Source organism: Otolemur garnettii, unplaced genomic scaffold (assembly GCF_000181295.1).
Source record: "Otolemur garnettii isolate 467f Iridium unplaced genomic scaffold, OtoGar3 scaffold00054, whole genome shotgun sequence".
Lineage (NCBI taxonomy): Eukaryota > Metazoa > Chordata > Mammalia > Primates > Galagidae > Otolemur > Otolemur garnettii.
Window position 1 is genome coordinate 241,504 of NW_003852449.1, and position 17,455 is coordinate 258,958.

General features: G+C 42.1%; 1 protein-coding gene across 1 annotated transcript in view; it reads right to left on the reverse strand.

The window, feature by feature from the left end:
• The window catches only part of TDRD9 (tudor domain containing 9), a 123,069-nt gene that overhangs the window by 69,457 nt on the left and 36,157 nt on the right, over window positions 1-17,455 (reverse strand). The window contains 5 exon segments of the mRNA XM_012806546.1: window positions 1,431-1,551; window positions 2,393-2,557; window positions 6,461-6,541; window positions 15,258-15,380; window positions 16,419-16,640. Of these exon segments, the coding sequence (XP_012662000.1) occupies window positions 1,431-1,551; window positions 2,393-2,557; window positions 6,461-6,541; window positions 15,258-15,380; window positions 16,419-16,640 (712 nt within the window).

Below are 17,455 nucleotides of genomic sequence, written 5' to 3' on the forward strand. Positions count from 1 at the left end.
ACAACGCCCGTCCATGTTTTGGTTGTAGTTATCATTGTTGTTTGGCAGTCCCAGGCTGGATTTGAACGCACCAGCTCTGGTGTATGTGACTGGCACCTCAGCCGCTTGAGCTACAGGCACCAAGCCAGGTGACACATTTCTTAAGCTGACTAAAGCCATCTATGACAAACCTACAACTAAGATCATATTGAATGGAGTAAAACTAAAAGATTTTTACAAAGAAGACTTCATTGGCAACTGCAACAAAAACAAAAATAAACTAAGGAGCCTTCGTTAAACTGAAAAGCTTCTGCACAGCTAAGACAACAATTAAAGCAAATACACAGCTTTCATGATGGGAAAAGATATTTGCATGTTACAAATCTGACAAAGAGTCAGATTAATCAACAAAAAAAGAACAAACAATCCCATCTTTACTGGGCAAGAAACAGGAATAGAACCTTCTCTGAGGCAGACAAATGGCCAAAAAGCATATGAAAAATCATTGTCCCTAATCATCAGAGAAATGTAAATCAAAACCACTTTGAGATAGCACCTAACCCCAGTGAGAATAGCCCACATCACAAAGTCCCAATGTTGCAAATGCTGGCATGGATGTGGGGAAAAGGGAACACTTTTACAGTAGTAGTGGAACTGAAAACTAATACAGCCTCTAAGGAAAGAATTAAGGAGAACTCTCAAAGAACTCAAATCAGACCTTCCACTTGGTCCTGCAATCCCATTACTAGGCATCCACCCAGAAGAAAACAAATCATTTTATCATAAGGACATTTGCACTAGATTGTTCACTGCACCTCAATTTACAATCAATGTGGAAAGAATCTAAATGCCCATCAACTCAGGAATGGATTAATAAACTGTGGTTATGTATACCATGGAATACTATTCAGCCGTAAGAAAAGATGGAGACTTTACATCTTTTATATTAACCTGGATGGAGTTCAAACACATTCTTCTCAGTAAAGTATCACAAGAATGGGAAAGCATGTATCCAATGTATTCAGTACTAAATATGATGCCAGTAGACGATATAATACCCAAACACAAGAGAAAAACTTGATTCAATTCAAGTTGGGGGGAGGGGGAAGAGGGAAGGAGAGAGGGGCATTGGCAAACACAATGTGGAGGTATATGGCCCACCTCCTGGGTATGGGACACACTATAACAGGGATTCTGCCTAACAAATGCAAACATTATAGCCTAATTGTTTGTCCCCTTACATTACCATGAAATAAACAATAGAATGAATTAATGAATGTTCCAACACTGTAATGGAATGGCATACAGAAATATAAATGAATAAGAAAAAATAAAATATATACAATGACTACTGACAAAATAATAGTTTTATCTTAACATTGTAAAAATGTTCAAAAGATTCTAAATTTTAAGAATTTTAAATCACACATACACTAAAGTACATGACCAACTAGAGTGTGTCTCTCACCCGCTCTCTTTCATATCCAAGTCATCAAACATCTGAATTAGAGAGACGGCAACTTCATATATATCCTTAGTTATCACCGGTTCCTCCAGGAGATGAGGAGAGAGCTAAAAATGGTAAAGGGAAAAAGTCACAATGGTGAAAGAGGACCACAGAGGAAATGCTGGGGTTGGACGGGTGACTGCCTCCTTCAGTATATGACTGTAACAAAGCACCCAAATAAAAATGAAAAATTTGCATTTGCAGCCAATATTTGAGAACTTGATGTGTGTCAGGCCTAGGATACATGACAAAGACAATACCATTTTCTTTTTTTTTTTAATTAAATCATAACTCTGTACATTAATGCACTTATGGGGTATAATGTGCTGATTTGATATACAATGTGTAAAGCTTATATCAAACTTGTTAACATAACCATCACCTCACTTATTTATTTGTTATGGTAAGACATTTATACTCTGCTCTTAATAGTTTTAAAATGTACCACTGCATTATGCACATTAGGTGAGGTCCCACCAAATATCCTACCTCCTCCCGGCCTCCCCACTTTCCTTCCCTTCCCTCTCCCTCTCTTCCCTCCTTCTTTCTGGACTATAGTTTTATCATTCGTATGAATGTGTAGGTGATTATGTATTGGTTTCATAACAGTATTGAGTACATTGGATACTTTTTCTTCCATTCTTGAGATACTTTAGTAAGAAGAATATGTCCCAGCACCCTCCAGGTAAACATAAAAGATATAAAGTCTCCCATCTTTTTATGGCTACAGAGTACTCCATAGTATACCTATACCACAATCTGTTAATCCATTTGTGGGTCGATGAGAACTTGGGCTGTTTCCATTACTTGGCAATTATGAATTGGCCTTTTAGCTGTAGGTGATGAATGCAAAGTAATCAAATGCAAAGTATGTTTCCTGTAAAAGCACCATGGATTCCCACATACCCTGCAGTGGTGGATGTGCCCCAGATCCTCCAGGTAGTGCTCCTCGATGGAGTGGGGTTTGCCCTCCACCTCGAACACATATGCAGGGTTCATCTTGTTCTGCACAGGGACAGCAAAGTAGTCCGCAAACTCCTTACAGTTGATGGTGGCCGACATGAGGACAACCTGCAGAGCAAGAGGAAACCAGTGAATGAAACAACAAGAACTGAGATGCTTTCAAAATGCCAGGCTTTCTGCTTCATTCCTGTAGCTAATGACTTTTCAGATTTTAAATAGAATACTTTGATATAAACCCTAGTGTAATATGAATTGTTGTCATTTAAAGAATGCTTAAGAGACATGAACTTACTATTTCTCTCCAACTATTTTACCAAATGAGAAATTACATAATCCATTAAGGCTAACTTGTAACCATTTTTTGGAAAGAAAATTTTGCATCAGAAAACTACTTTTTAAAAAAAGTAAGTTACTTGATGTGTTTTATAAAAACGAGAGAGTAAACCAGCAAAGAGGAAGACAAGGAGTCCAGAGAACCTCGGCTCTGACACCAGACAGTAAACCAGCAAAGAAGAAGATGAAGAACTCAGAGAACCTCAGCTCCAACCAAGTAGTTGGAGAAGTCTCTGGGTGGAGAAAACCAAGCCCAGACAGAGTTAGAAGCTGCCTGAGCTTTCAGTTGTCACAAAGCCAGGGTGTGATCATCTCATGACACTCAGCCTTGAATGGCAGGCGCAGTGTCCATAGTACGTTGGTCGTGCCCGCAGAAAGTGACAGCACCACAGAGGACCCACACACCATGCCTCCACAGCACCTGGCAGGGCTAAGCACAGTTCTGTGGTCTGCACAGACTTCCTACTATATGGCAGTTAGACTTTTGTAAGTACAAACCGTCCACAGGGAATGTCTTTATCTTTCCCTTTGGTGTTAGATACGAATGGTAAAAACTGTACTAACCAATAGTCACCCTGAGAAGAGAGGTCTGAGTGTGGAAGGAGTACCCTGGAGGAGGAAGAATGGACACACCCAGGCCCAGCAGATGGCCTCAAATGCCTTAAGGACAGTGATAATTACTGGATTCCAAAGTCTCAGTAACTGCAGAGCTATGGGTAAGCCGAGTGCAGTGCTAATTGCTAGAGGCTTGCAAGGAGACTCAGCACAGCACAGCTCAGCTCTCCTCACCTGCCCTCCCGTGCAGCCCTCCCCTGTCCAGACAGGTAAGGGAGCAGCCTGCCCAAGATGCCCACTTGTCCAGGGTGGGATTGAGCTGAGTCTGGTCAGACAGACATGACAGTAGGGTGGCTGGAGGATGGCACAGAGTAGGGACTGAGGGAAAAACACATCAGGGAGCTCAAAGGGACCTCTAATGGTTTGGGGGGAGAAGAGCACAGGCCCTTAGAGCCCAGTCGTCCACACTCTTGCATCTAAGTCCTGTGACAGCAGCAGTCTTAAGAAGGTGATAAATAAGGATTTTTTGAGAATTTTTTAAAAAGCTTTTATAAAACAATCTAGAGCATGATTTCTAGTGGCCCAACTACATGTACCATATAAGACTCTATATTTAGAAAATATGCTATGGTACATCATTTCTAATAAATCATGAACATACTGACTTCTAGTACTTCTTACTACTTACAAGATACAAGCACCAAAGTCCTTGCTACCATTTTCTGCAGCCTGGTAGATTTTTTTTCAATCCATTAACATTCTTAACTCTCTTTACAAAACTAAAAAATATATAATCATGCCATTACCTTGACTTGACTAGTCTTAAAAACTGAAAGGTTTAAAATTAAAGTCTTTAAAAAAAAGTCTTACAGGGCTGGAGGTTTCAAACCCAGGCTGGGCCTGCTAAACAACAACAACAAAAACAAACAAAAAGCTGGTCACTGTGGCGGGCGCCTATAGTCCCAGCTACTAGGGAGGCTGAGGCAAAAGAACTGCTTGAGACCAAGAGTTGGAGGTTGTTGTGAACTATGATGCCACAACACCCTACTGAGGGTGACATAGTGAGACTCTGTCTCAAAAAAAAAAAAAAAAGCAATGCCTGTGGCTCAGTGGGTGGGGCACCAGCCCCCTATACCAAGGGTGGCAGGTTTAAACCTGGCCCCAGGCCAAACTGCAACAAAATAATAGCCAGATGTTGTGGCCAGCACCTGTAGTCCCAGCTATTTGGGAGGCTGACGCAAGAGAATCACCTAAGACTAGGAGTTGGAGGTTGCTGTGAGCTGTGATGCCATGGCACTCTGCCAAGGGTGATAAAATGAGATCTCTAAAAAAAAAAAGTCTTAAAATGAAATTTAAAGGCTCCCATTTGTTTTGTTTTTTTGAGACAGAGTTTCACTATGTCGCCCTCAGTAGTGTGCCATAGCATCACAGCTCATAGCAACCTCAAACTCTTGGGCGTAAGTGATTCTCTTGCCTCAGCCTCCCAAGCAGCTGGGACTACAGGCGCCCGCCACAATGCCCAGCTATTTTTTTGTTGCAGTTGTTTAGCTGGCTCGAGCTGGGTTCGAACACGTCACCCTTGGTGTATATGGCTGGTGCTGTAACCACTGCGCTATGGGCACCTAGCCAAGGCTCCATTTGCTAAACAGTCTTCCATACCATCTTTAAGATTCAGACAAAGGCTAGAAACAGCCAAGTCTCTCACTCCTTTCACAGTGGTCTCAAGCAGAAAGACAACCAACCGCCAACGTCAGGTTCATCCACTCAGCGCTGCAGGCGAGAATGGGCCCTTCTCAGGTAGAAGTTACCCTCACTTAGCAGTGCAGGAGGGTATTTCCCTAAACACTTGGCAAAACTTATGATTCTGAAACCAATTTTTTTTCAATAACAGCAAATCCTTTAGCAGTCCCATCATATAATAATGTGTGTATCTCAATCGTTGCCACCTTTTACAAAGCTATTTTCCAAAGACCTCTAAGGCTTAGCATAGCCAGGTAGAGGGCAGCCTTGCTTACACTTGTTTAGGCTGTGTAATTACTCCAAATCCTTTGATATTTTAGCCTAGTTCATGCCTTTCTCCTTTTTGTCCAAATAAGATGTGAATAATAGGGCTGGGAGTGGTGGCTCATGCCTATAATCCCAGCACTCTGGGATGCTGAGGTGGGTAGATTGCCTGAGCTCACGGGTTTGAGACCAGCCTGAGTAAGAACATGACCCTATCTCTAAAATATAGCCTGGCACTGTGATAGGTGCCTGTAGTCCCAGCTACTCGGGAGGCTGAGACAAGAAGATTGCTTGAGCCCAAGAGTTTGAGGTTGCTGTTTGCTATGACACCACAGCACTCTACTGAGGGCGACAAAACAAGACTCTGTCTCAAGGAAAAAAAAAAAGATGTAAATAATATTTACTGTTTTCATCAACCTTCAGTTAACCAAACTTATATTCTAACATAATGGTACACGTTCTGTTGTCAAATCTCACTGTGCTTTGGTGATATTTCTAACACAAGGATTGCAGACCTCTAAAGTGTAGTATACTCATCCAACCCAAAGCAAGGTTTCTATACCCAGCATTCACTACAGTGCACTATCATTAGATCGTTTTTTTGCAGCCTGGAAAAAATGTTACAATTTAAAGCAGCATGATAGCCAAAAAGCAGCAATACTCTGATCATAAAAGCAATCGCATTAGCCCGCTTCCTCGCAAGATGAGGTGTACTGCACACGATGATTTGTGAAGTCACTGGTTTCAAAAGTCTCTGTTAAGACAGAGGGACCCCCGTATCTGCAGGGTACACATTTGTGGATTCAACCAATGACAAATCAAAAATGTTTAGGAAAAACAATTTAAAATATAGGTTTTTAAAATACCACATAACTATTTACATTGTATTATAAGTAATCTAGAGATGATTTGAAGTGCACGGGAGGATGTGCCTAGATGATCTATATGCAAATACTGTATCACACCATCTTACATCAGGGCCTGAGCAACCTCAGACTTTGGTGTCTTCTATGGGTCCTGAAATTCCCCGCAGATACTGATGTACAACTGTAGAGAAAAAAAAACTAAATAATAAATCTTAACCCTAAATATTTCTGTTACTCATGAAATCAAATTTACCTTCACAAAACGAGAATTTGTTCTTAAAAGTTTGCGGACTACCAACAGCAGGAAATCCATTTCTTCAGTTCGCTCATGTACCTAGAAAATAAAAAGAGGCAGTGCCACATGGCATGAGGCACAGGTCCCTGTGGAGAGAGGGAGACTGGAGCTCAGTCAGCTCTCTGCTAACCACAGGTCTCAGGGGCCCAATGCTCCTGGGTAAACAAGCAAAGAGCATCGGCCTGTGGGTCACCACCACTCTGTGTTTCTCCTCAGAGCCCTCCCGACATCTGGGCAAAGTAACTTTCAGTAACATTCAGAACCCTTGGTCCTGCCTACCTAATACCACTCATGCCCAGGTCCCTGAGACAGCCAAACACACCCCCCTACCCACTCCCCAGCAAAGAGCCCAGATGGGCCTCCCTAGAGGCTTCTGCTGTGGTCCAAAGGCACACTGTCACGTGAGCCGTAAGTATAGGCTGGACACCTACCAGTCTAACACTGAGCTGGGAGCCACTGGACCTGAAAAAGCCAGCCCAGCCAAAATCAAGGAACGAGAACAAGGTCAGGATGTGAGATGACAGCACTGGCACAGGGTGGCACACTCCCCACAGCCCACCCCATCACCAGCCGGCCTCCTTCTCTGTTTTTTTTTTTTTTTTTTTGAGACAGAGCCTCAAGCCGTCCGCCTGGGTAGAGTGCCGTGGCATTACAGCTCACAGCAACCTCCAACTCCTGGGCTCCAACGAGTCTCCTGCCTCCGCCTCCCAAGTAGCTTGGACCACAGGCGCCCGCCACAATGCCCGGCTATTTTTTGGTTGCAGCCGTCATTGTTGTTTGGCAGGCCCGGGCTGGATTCGAACCCGCCACCTTAGGTGTATGTGGCTGGCACCTAACCACTTGAGCCACAGGCGCTGAGCCGGCCTGCTTTTCTAAAAGAACCCACGTACTCTGCAACTTAGGACAGCTCAACAAACACACAAGAGGACCATAGGCCCTGCCCTGGGACATTTCCGTGCCCACAGGAGGAACAGATATAAAGCTGGAAAGCAGGAGTTCTCTCCTCCGTGCAACAGGCCTGATGATTTATTCCACACCTAATGCTACATGAGGTCCTACCATCTTTCTGACTTCCTACTGTGGTAGATTCACAGGGAAAGTAGCATAGAGAAAAAGATTAAGAAATCAGCTGAAAATTACCTAACAATATTATAAATCTAATTCTTCTCTCATGCTTTTACCAACCTCTAGAACATTTCCTCAACAAAAACATCCTGTCTTTGACCGGAGAAAAGACAGACCAAGGCTGTCAGCTGTTAGACCCCACCACCTGCACTCAAGGCAGAAGCTCTCCTCTAGATCACACTCCCACCTTCTCTCTGGTTCTATCCACCAGCCCTTCCCACCCTCTGCCCCACCTCCAGGGTCCCCTCAGCCCTCCCCACAGCACAGAAATTGTCACACACCAGCTGGAATGTGTGTTGGGGAGCCTGGCTAAGAGAAGAGACTATGCCATGCTGTCTTTATAATGGCCACAGCAGAGCTCAAAAATTGTTTACTGAATGAATTATCTGCACAAAGCTAGTTTATTCTTTTTCAAGAGCTGAGAAGTTAAAAACACTATTCCATTTTAACCTACCTAGCCATTTTCAACTTTTGTTCTTTTATTTTTGAAATTCAGATCATCCCAGAGAATGTGAACAATACTATTTGTAAACTTAAAACTTCAGGTATATTCAATCTACTCATCAAGCAAATAATCATCAGAGCTTCTACTAGGTGCTGGTGACGCAGAAGTTGAGAAGGGATGCGTAAGTTCTCTGGATAACCCCCAACCCCGGCAGGGCAAGCTCTTGGCAGAGAGCAGCAAACATCTGCCCAGCTGTGACAGCACAGCCTTGGGAAGTGCTGTGCTGTTCTAGCAACACAGCAGGGATGGGCTCGCCCATGTCACTCAAGTACATATGTACACAGAGGGTGTCACATGGCTAGAAAGGGGCCAGGTGTGCGGAGAACAAATGAGTGTGTCAACACCGTGGTCTCTACAGCAGGGCAGCCAACCTGTCAGCTTCTCTATCTGAGACACATGCTAAACAAACACTAACAAAAACTGATAAGCCAAAAAAAAAAGGTCCATTCATAGTTGTGATGATATCTGCCACTACAGATAAAACTATCTTTACATGATAATCCTAATTATTCAGCAGCCTGTTCAGGGAGTCTTAAAACCATTAAGCAGGTCCTAAGTTTGTGATCACTAATAATGTACATATCTAAATAATAAACAACCTTTAGGGCTTTTTATATTCTTTATTACAAAAGTGGGCAAAAGAAAACCAGTGGGGTATGTAACCTTGTATCTGAGAAACTAAAGCCTCAGTATCTGGCTGGTTGAAGTAGTCGTAATTCTCAGTAAGCTCTCAAGGTGCTCATCAGATATTTTGGTTCTAACTTTACTCTTAATATGCTTCATTCTTAAAAACAGTTGCTCAAATCTAGGTGCTGCCAAAAAGCAATGACATGAATAAGGTGTGACTGTGAGCCAGGGGTATTTGTCTCTGGAAAGACAGGACACCTATGAAAGTCCAGTAAACTGACGTGATCAAACTTTTCTTTTTTTTTCTTTTTGAGACAGCACCTCAAGCTGTCCCCCTGGGTAGAGTACCGTGGCATCACAGCTCACAGCAACCTCCAACTCCTGGGCTGAAGCAAGTCTCCTGCCTCCACCTCCCAAGTAGCTGGGACCACAGGCGCCCGCCACAACGCCCGGCTATTTTTTGGTTGCAGCTGTCATCGTCGTTTGGTGGCCCAGGCTGGACTCAAACCTGTCACCTTAGGTGTACATGGCTGGCGCCCTAGCCACTTGAGCCACAGGCACCAAGCCTCAAATTTTTTCTTTATGTTGAATAAAGACTGCTGTCACACCGCAGTCTGTACATTCCATGTGAACATTGGCAAGTAATATATTTATGTCAATTGAAAATGAACTCACAAATGCACCGAAATATTATTTTCCCAGGAATCTTGAAAACTGCCTTCAAACTCTTGTATCAAATCAAAAAGGCTGGCTACATATTTTTCAGTTCACAAGACTATCTTTAGCAAACATGCAGAAATGCATACACATGACTTAATTTGAACATGCCACAATTTGTCTGATTTGGCATGCTGTTATGGTTTGAAACATTATATTGGTAAGTTGTCATCTTGAAGACCCATGTTTAACACATTTTTTTGAGTATTTTTATTTTTCCAAATTAGTATGAGGGTACAATTAGTATTTAGGTTACAGTGCTCTCACTTCCAGCGTAAGGTTTCTTTTGTAGAAGAGCCCCTCACCCAGGAGGCGTGTTATAATAATAAGACTCCCTGAACAGGCTGCTGCATAATTAGGATTATCATGTGAACACCCTCACTATGTGCACATTAGGTGAGATCCCACCTCTTGCCCTCCCTCCTTCTGCCAAACTTCCTTCTCTCTCCCCCCTCCCACTTCCCTGTGCCCCCAAACTTGACTGTATTAGTGTTTTATTGTTCTTATGAGCATGTAATTGTTTATATATTGATTTTATATTACTATGGAATACACTGGATATTTTTCCATTGTTGTGATACTTTACTAAGACCACGTTTAACTCATTTAAATCAATGGTCAAATCTACTGAAAATGCTAAATCTGAGTTTTTAATCATCAAGTTCTCATAGAAATTTGGTTTTTGATACCATAAACGACTTGATAACATGTCACAAATCATAAAATCTTTTCAACATCTGGCTCAACTTACCCATCTTCTTCTGAAAAGTAAATGATGTTTTGCCACAGTCAGCACCAATGCTTTTAAGGAATTTCTGTAATTGGTGATGATTCAATCCCTTGGCCCTTATGAAATTCACAGTCTTGACATGCAATCAATTGCCTGATGTTATTGATTTCTAAAACTTCTGCGCACACATTTTCTTCATGTACCACACAATGATTCTTCAACAAAGGTGAGTTTGGGCAGCAAACTCTTCTATTAGTTTTACAAGTCCCTCTCTCTCACCTACCGTCACCAGGGCACCATCAGTAACTATACCAGACATGCTGACAACAGACAAAGAAAATTTCTTTAACATGTATTTTACTGCTTCATATAAATCCCTTGATTTAGTTGGTCTTTTTTTTTTTTTTTTTTGAGACAGAGCCTCAAGCTGTCACCCTGGGTAGAGTGCTGTGACATCACAGCTCACAGCAACCTCCAGCTCCTGGGCTCAAGCGAGTCTCCTGCCTGTGCCTCCCAAGTAGCTGGGACTACAGATGCCCACCCCAATACCCGGCTATTTTTTGGTTGCAGCCGTCACTATTGTTTGGCGGGCCCGGGCTGGATTCAAACCCACCAGCTCAGGTGTATGTGGCTGGCGCCTTAGCCACTTAAGTCTCAGGCGCCGAACCTTAGTTGGTCTTTTAAAGAAACTAAAAAAGCCATTTCCTAGTGACATTATATTCATCATCAATACCGCTAATACAAATGGCAAGTGGAGCCCTATTTGTAGCATCAGTGCTGTCATCTATCACCAAGGTATAAAATTTAAAATCATCAGCTTTACTCTCCAAAATTCTTTCAATCGATTTTCCAGTGTCTTCAGTTTGGCTGGCCATAGTCCAGTGAGATAATCTGATTTTAGAAATATCGCCTTTTTGTCAGGGTGAATCATACCTGCCATACTTTCCATACATTGACTAAGAAACTCACCATCAGTAAAAAATTTTCATTTTTTTGCTAGTACATATACTAATATACTACCACATAACTAGCTTTTATAATGGAATCCATCTGTAACTTAAAAGAAAGAAATTTTTATTGAGAAGAGGATTGCCTGAGCCCAGGAGTGTGAGGTTGCTGAGAACTAGGCTGATCCCATGGGCTGGGAAACAGAATAAGATTGTTTGGGGGCGGGCAGGGGGAGACTTCTATTGAGAAAACACTTTTTTCAGTTCTGCCATTTTGTCCTCCTACACAGATCTGGCAGGTTTTTGCATATAATGCCTTTTCAAATTATAGTCTTTGAAAACTTGCACCAACCAATTCCCTACAAATTAAGCTGAGTTCCTTACTATTTGCTCTGATGAAAAAGTAGTCATCTGTCCACTTTTTACAGAACAATCTTCCTTCAATCTTAATTTTTCTTTTGGGGGCTCTGTTTTCTTTTGGGATATTGCAGTGAGGAAGGAGAAATAAAATCTTATACTTCCTGGTGGTCCTGAGAACTCCACAAGAACAGCTGCAGAAGAACCCAGGCTCCAAAGATAAGAAAGAACTTTACAAAAAAAACTAAGTAGAAATAACCTTGAAAGAGACTACGTAACAAATAACAGCACTCTGGTTTCTTGAGAAATATAATCATTAACTCTTCCATGATTTTTTGCCTGCTAGTTAAAAACTTTTCCCATGTCCTAATATCTGTAACTGTAGCTCTAAGTGTAACCGAGCTAAAATAGTATAAAATAGTTTCATAAAGATTAGGAGGGCTCAGTGTTCTACAGCTTGAGGCCACTGACTTCCATCAACAATTAAAAATCCTTAGTCTTGATGCAACAGTTTAGTCTTGATTCACCGTTTCCTGCAACAGTAGAAGCTATGCTGGGATTTTTAAAAAATAATAATAGGTAAGGCACTATATTTACTTGTGTTAGTTAAGAAAACAGAAAGTAATGTTCGGGTCCTTCCACATCTCAGCTGCTGACACAGAACGAGGTGGAGGGCAATTGTAAAGTGTGGTAGGCACCACTGAGGTGTGGAAGTGCCTTATCAAATAAGAACACCTACCTGACCAATAAATAGCATTTAATGCCTCACAAACTGCAATGGTAAGTTGAAATATTATTGATAATTACTGCCTCACCAAATCACCATGAGCATATGACATCTGATGGTGTCAATTCAACTGTTTGCGCTTGGAAAGCTGCACACCATGTAAAATTGAAGCCCTCAAACGCACCAACAGCAAAAGCAGTACCTACGTGTATTTTACATGCATACAAACAGCGACAGCAGGCTCACTGCCCATAGCTCAGTGGTTAGGGTGCCAGCCACATATACCAGGGCTGGCAGGTTCAAACCTGGCCCAGGCCTGCTAAACAACAATGACAACTACAACAAAAAAATAGCCAGGCATTGTGGTGGGTGCCTAGTGTCCCAGCTACTGGGGAGGCTGAGGCAAGAGAATCTCATAAACCGAAGAGTTTGAGGTTGCTGTGAGCTATGATTGCCATAGCATTCTATGGAGGGTAACATAGTGAGACTCTGGCCCCAAAAAAAAAAAACAGCAACAGGGTACCTATATTTTACATGCATACGAACAGTGAAAGCATACATATGCTTATTTTACCTGACACTGGGACACAATGTTGTCTACAAAATTCATGCTGATGAACCATGCGATCAAGTTCCATTAAAAAATCACCAAGAAGTTCATTACATTTTAAGTAAGTTTATGATTTTGTGTTCAGCCGAGGGTTGGACACTCCTGTTCCAGAGAGAACTACCCAGGGATGAACTCAGCAACACTATTACCTGTGTCCTGAACAGTGAACTTTAGCCTTTAGTTTCCTTTCATGTAAAACAGGTTCAATTATAATGAGAGACTCAATAAATAACTATCATGAACCTCATAACACTATCTTTTAGCATACTGCCTGCTATATTTGATCTGTCCCTAATGTAAAGACACTCAAAACTGCCACAATTCACAAGAAAAATGCTGGACCATATAGTACATCATGCTATGTTGCAAGAAGCAGGTCATCTTCCACCTTCTCCTTCTCTCCCAAACACCCTAATTTAAAACCAAACCAGAAGATCACGAATGCACAAACTCAGCTTTACCTGTGGTATATTTTAGTATGATTAATGATCACATATATCAAACCAGAGTGGGGAGACCTCACCCTAAACAGTTGTCAAATGGCTTGATTTCAGACTCTTAAGTACCCCAGCCCCATCTCACAACCCCCACCAATCCTGTTTATTTGCTGATGTTTCTAATCCCTCTAGAAACAAGTCAGCTTCTCAGAAAAGACTTAATGATGAGATTTAAAACACAAGAGAGTTTAGGGAGAAGCCATTTCCAAGGCTCCAGGGAAAGTTGTTTAAACACAACTTTCACCTCAAAAGCTCAAAAACCTCTTGTTTAAAATATAAACAGGCTCAGTGCCTGTAGCACAAGTGGCTAAGGCACCAGCCATGTACACCTGAGCTGACAGGTTCAAATCCAGCCCAGACCCACCAAACAATAACGGATGCAACGAGAAAAATAGCCGGGTATTGGGGTGGGCATCTGTAGTCCCAGCTACTTGGGAGGCACAGGCAGGAGACTCGCTTGAGCCCAGGAGCTGGAGGTTGCTGTGAGCTGTGATGTCACAGCACTCTACCCAGGGTGACAGCTTGAGGCTCTGTCTCAAAAAATAAATAAAATAAATAAAATATAAGCAAAATCAGCAGGGTACCATAGTTCAATGGTTAGGGTACCAGCCACATGCACCAAGGCTAGTGAGTTCAAACCTGGCACAAGCCAACAAAAAAAAAAAAAATAGCTGGGCGTTGTCGCCAGTGCCTATAGTCCCAGCTACTAGAGAGGCTGAGTCAAGAGAATGGCTTGAGCCCAGGAGTTTGAGGTTGCTGTTAGCTATGATGCCATAATACTCTACAGTGAGTGTCTCAATTTAAAAAAATAATGTCCTATTTAAAATATAAGCAAAATCATCTCAGGTGCAGTGGGCCTCATGTCTGTCATCCTGGCACTTTAGTAGGAGGCTGAGGCAGGAGGATCACTCGAGGCTAGGGGTTCAAGGCTGTAGTAAGCTACAATGATACCACTGTACTTCAGCCTGGGTGACTGAATAAGATACTGTCTCTAAAAATGGGGTGTGTGTGTGTAAAATCGATTAAATATCCATCCTTACTGAGAAAAATCCAGAAATTGTAGAGGAAGGGAAGAATAATGAAAGCTGACAGACACAGAGTTCACAGTACTTCATTAGAGTGTTTTAAGAAAGGTAAATATATTGATGTATCTTGCATTTACTTTATTAATTTTTAAAAGCTATTATTATCCTTAATTTACTACATGGAAAGTATCTGTGATGTGGCTAAAACTACCTGCAATCAAAGTCCTTTTTACTGTCTGATTGTGGCTAACTCCCTAACCCAGAGTCTGGCAGACTTTTCCCACAGTCCAGATGGTAAATATTTCCAACTTGGTGGGATGTACAGCATCTGCTACAACTACTTGACTCTGTTTGGGGTGGGGTTTTCTGGTTTTTTTGTTTTTTTGTCTTTTTTTTTGAAACAGAGTCTCAAGCTGTCATCCTGAATAGAGTGCCATGGTGTAACAGCTTATAGCAAACTCCAACTAGTGAGCTCAAGCAATCCACCCCCTCGGCCTCCCAGAGTGCTAGGATTACAGATGTGAGCCACTGCGCCAGGCCTCGACTCTGTTGTTATAGGGCAGAAACCATCATAAATGATACATAAATAAGTAAAACTGTGTTCCAATAAAACTTTATTTACAAAAATAAGTGCCAAATTTGCACCAAGGGCTGTAGCCTGCCAATCCCTGCTATTAATAAGGAGTTTTCAATATCATTGCTCATATCTTGGAACCAAGAGCAAAGAATAAAAACAGAAAATTAACATTCATAAGTAGATTAAATAGCTACAAACCCAAATTACTCAATCACCCTGCACAAGTAGGTAATACTTATATTACCTTACACTGTTTTCTTGTAACATAAGCACACGAACATCAGAGCAGAGCTACTGAAGCATGCACTTACTTCATCGATGAAAATGTGTGTGAATTCCATCAAACTCTTGGCACTAACTATTTTCTGAAGCAGGACTCCAGTTGTCATATAAATTAACTTAGTGTCCTCCGTTGCTATTTTCTCTAGCCCTACCTAAAATTGGGGGGGGGAAAGGAGGAAGGAGAGAGAGTTCCAGGTTACATAGCTCAACTTCACTACAAAGAAAAGATATGCCCATTTTATAATGCAGGTAAGAAATTTTAAAATTACTGTATTTTATAAGATATAGAGTCCTAATTAAAAGTGAAGCTCTCAAATTGCTTTTGTTGCTTTTGGGAGGGGGGTTATTTAATCACACTGCATAGAACCTTTTTACATTAAGACAATTGTGGGCAGGAAGCAGCACTTTGAGAGGCCAAAGGTAGGAGGATCACTGGAGGCCAAAAGTTCAGACCAGCCAGAGCAACACAGTAAGACCCCATCTCTACTAAAAATAAAAAATCAGGGGCAGCACCTGTGGCTCAGTGAGTAGGGCGCCAGCCCCATCTACCAAGGCTGCCGGTTAGAACCCAACCCTGGCCAAGCTGCAACAAAAAAATAGCCAGCCATTGTGGCAGGCGTGTGTAGTCCCAGCTATTTGAGAGGCTGAGGCAAGAGAATTGCCTAAGGCCAAGAGCTGGAGGTTGCTGTGAGCTGTGATAACACAGCACTCTACTGAGGGTGACAAAGTGAGACTCTGTCTCTAAAAAATAAATAAATAATCAGCCAAGCATGGCAGTACACGCCTTTGAGTACCAGCTACCTGGGAGGCTGAGTCAGGAGGATCAGCTGGGGCCAGGAGTTAGAGTTTGCAGTGAACTATGACAAACACCACTGCACTCCAGCCTGGGCAACAGAGCAAAATTCTATTTCTATTAAAAAAAAAAAAAGACAACAGTGTATGAAGACGTCGTCTAGACTACAAAATAAAAGGATGACATTATAAAAGCCATAACCCTGAGAATTCCCAATTAGGGAAATTAGAATTAAATTAGGCAATTAGAATCCTAATTTCTCAATTAGGAAAGAAATCACAAAAGATTTTCAAGAAATCCAGTTTTACTGTTTTTATTAATTATGCCACAGTTCTGTTCTATAAGCCAAGCAGTGAACAGTCACAAACTGACCATGAACATAAATGGAAAGTCTCACCTGATAGCCCACCAGGCCCCCCAGGGTCCACGCCCGCTCCCTGCTGATCCACCTGGCAATGCTGCTGGCCCCGATCTTGCGTGGCTGGGTAACCACAATGTTGCAGTAGGCAGAGCGCTGCATGTGATGGTCCAGGACGCACTGGGGGAGCTGCGTGCTCTTGCCACTCCCTGTGGCGCCATGAATAATCACCACAGAGTTGCTCTCTATCAGGGAAATCACCTACAGTTTTAGAGAAATTCTCTTTCAAAATTGGCACAGAATTTCAATGTAAAGTACTTTCTATCATGGGAAGACTTTCAGGATTTATTCTGCTTTCATCTTTAAGTTCATTTGTTAACGAACCATCTAAACATCAGGAGAGGGAGAGGGCTACAAATGGGGCCCCATCTACCACCGGCTGACTCCTCCACCCCTGCAACCCTGCAGGCCAAATTACCTTCAGCTCTCCAGGGCTCAATTTCTTCTATAAAATGAAAACACTAAACTAAGTTTCCATGGCTCTTACTACGTCTAAGTTTCTATTATTTTAAAATTCTGTAATGAACTTGGATGTAATTCTACTGAAAACCACGAAAACAGCTGTTACTACACTCGAGTGGTAACATTTTCAAACAATTAACTTCCACTGTCTACTTACAGATAATATGAAGCCTTTTTTTTATTTTAGATTAGTGTAAGAGTATAATTAGGTTACAAGGTTTGCATTTGTTAGGTAAAGTCCCTGCTGTAGTTGTGTCATGAACCCATGCCATCTAGCCTTACATTGTACCCATCAGGTGGAAGCACACTACATAGGAGATGCTTTTTTTTTTGTCTCCATGGGTAGAGTGCCGTAGTGACACAGCTCACAGCAACCTCAAACTCCTGGGCTCAAGCAATTCTTTTGCCTCAGCCTCCCAAGTAGCTGGGACTACAGGTACCTGCCAAAATGCCCAGCTATTTTTTTTTTTTTGAGACAGAGCCTTAAGCTGTCACCCTGGGTAGAGTGCTGTGGCATCACAGCTCACAGCACCCTCCAACTCTTGGGCTCAAGT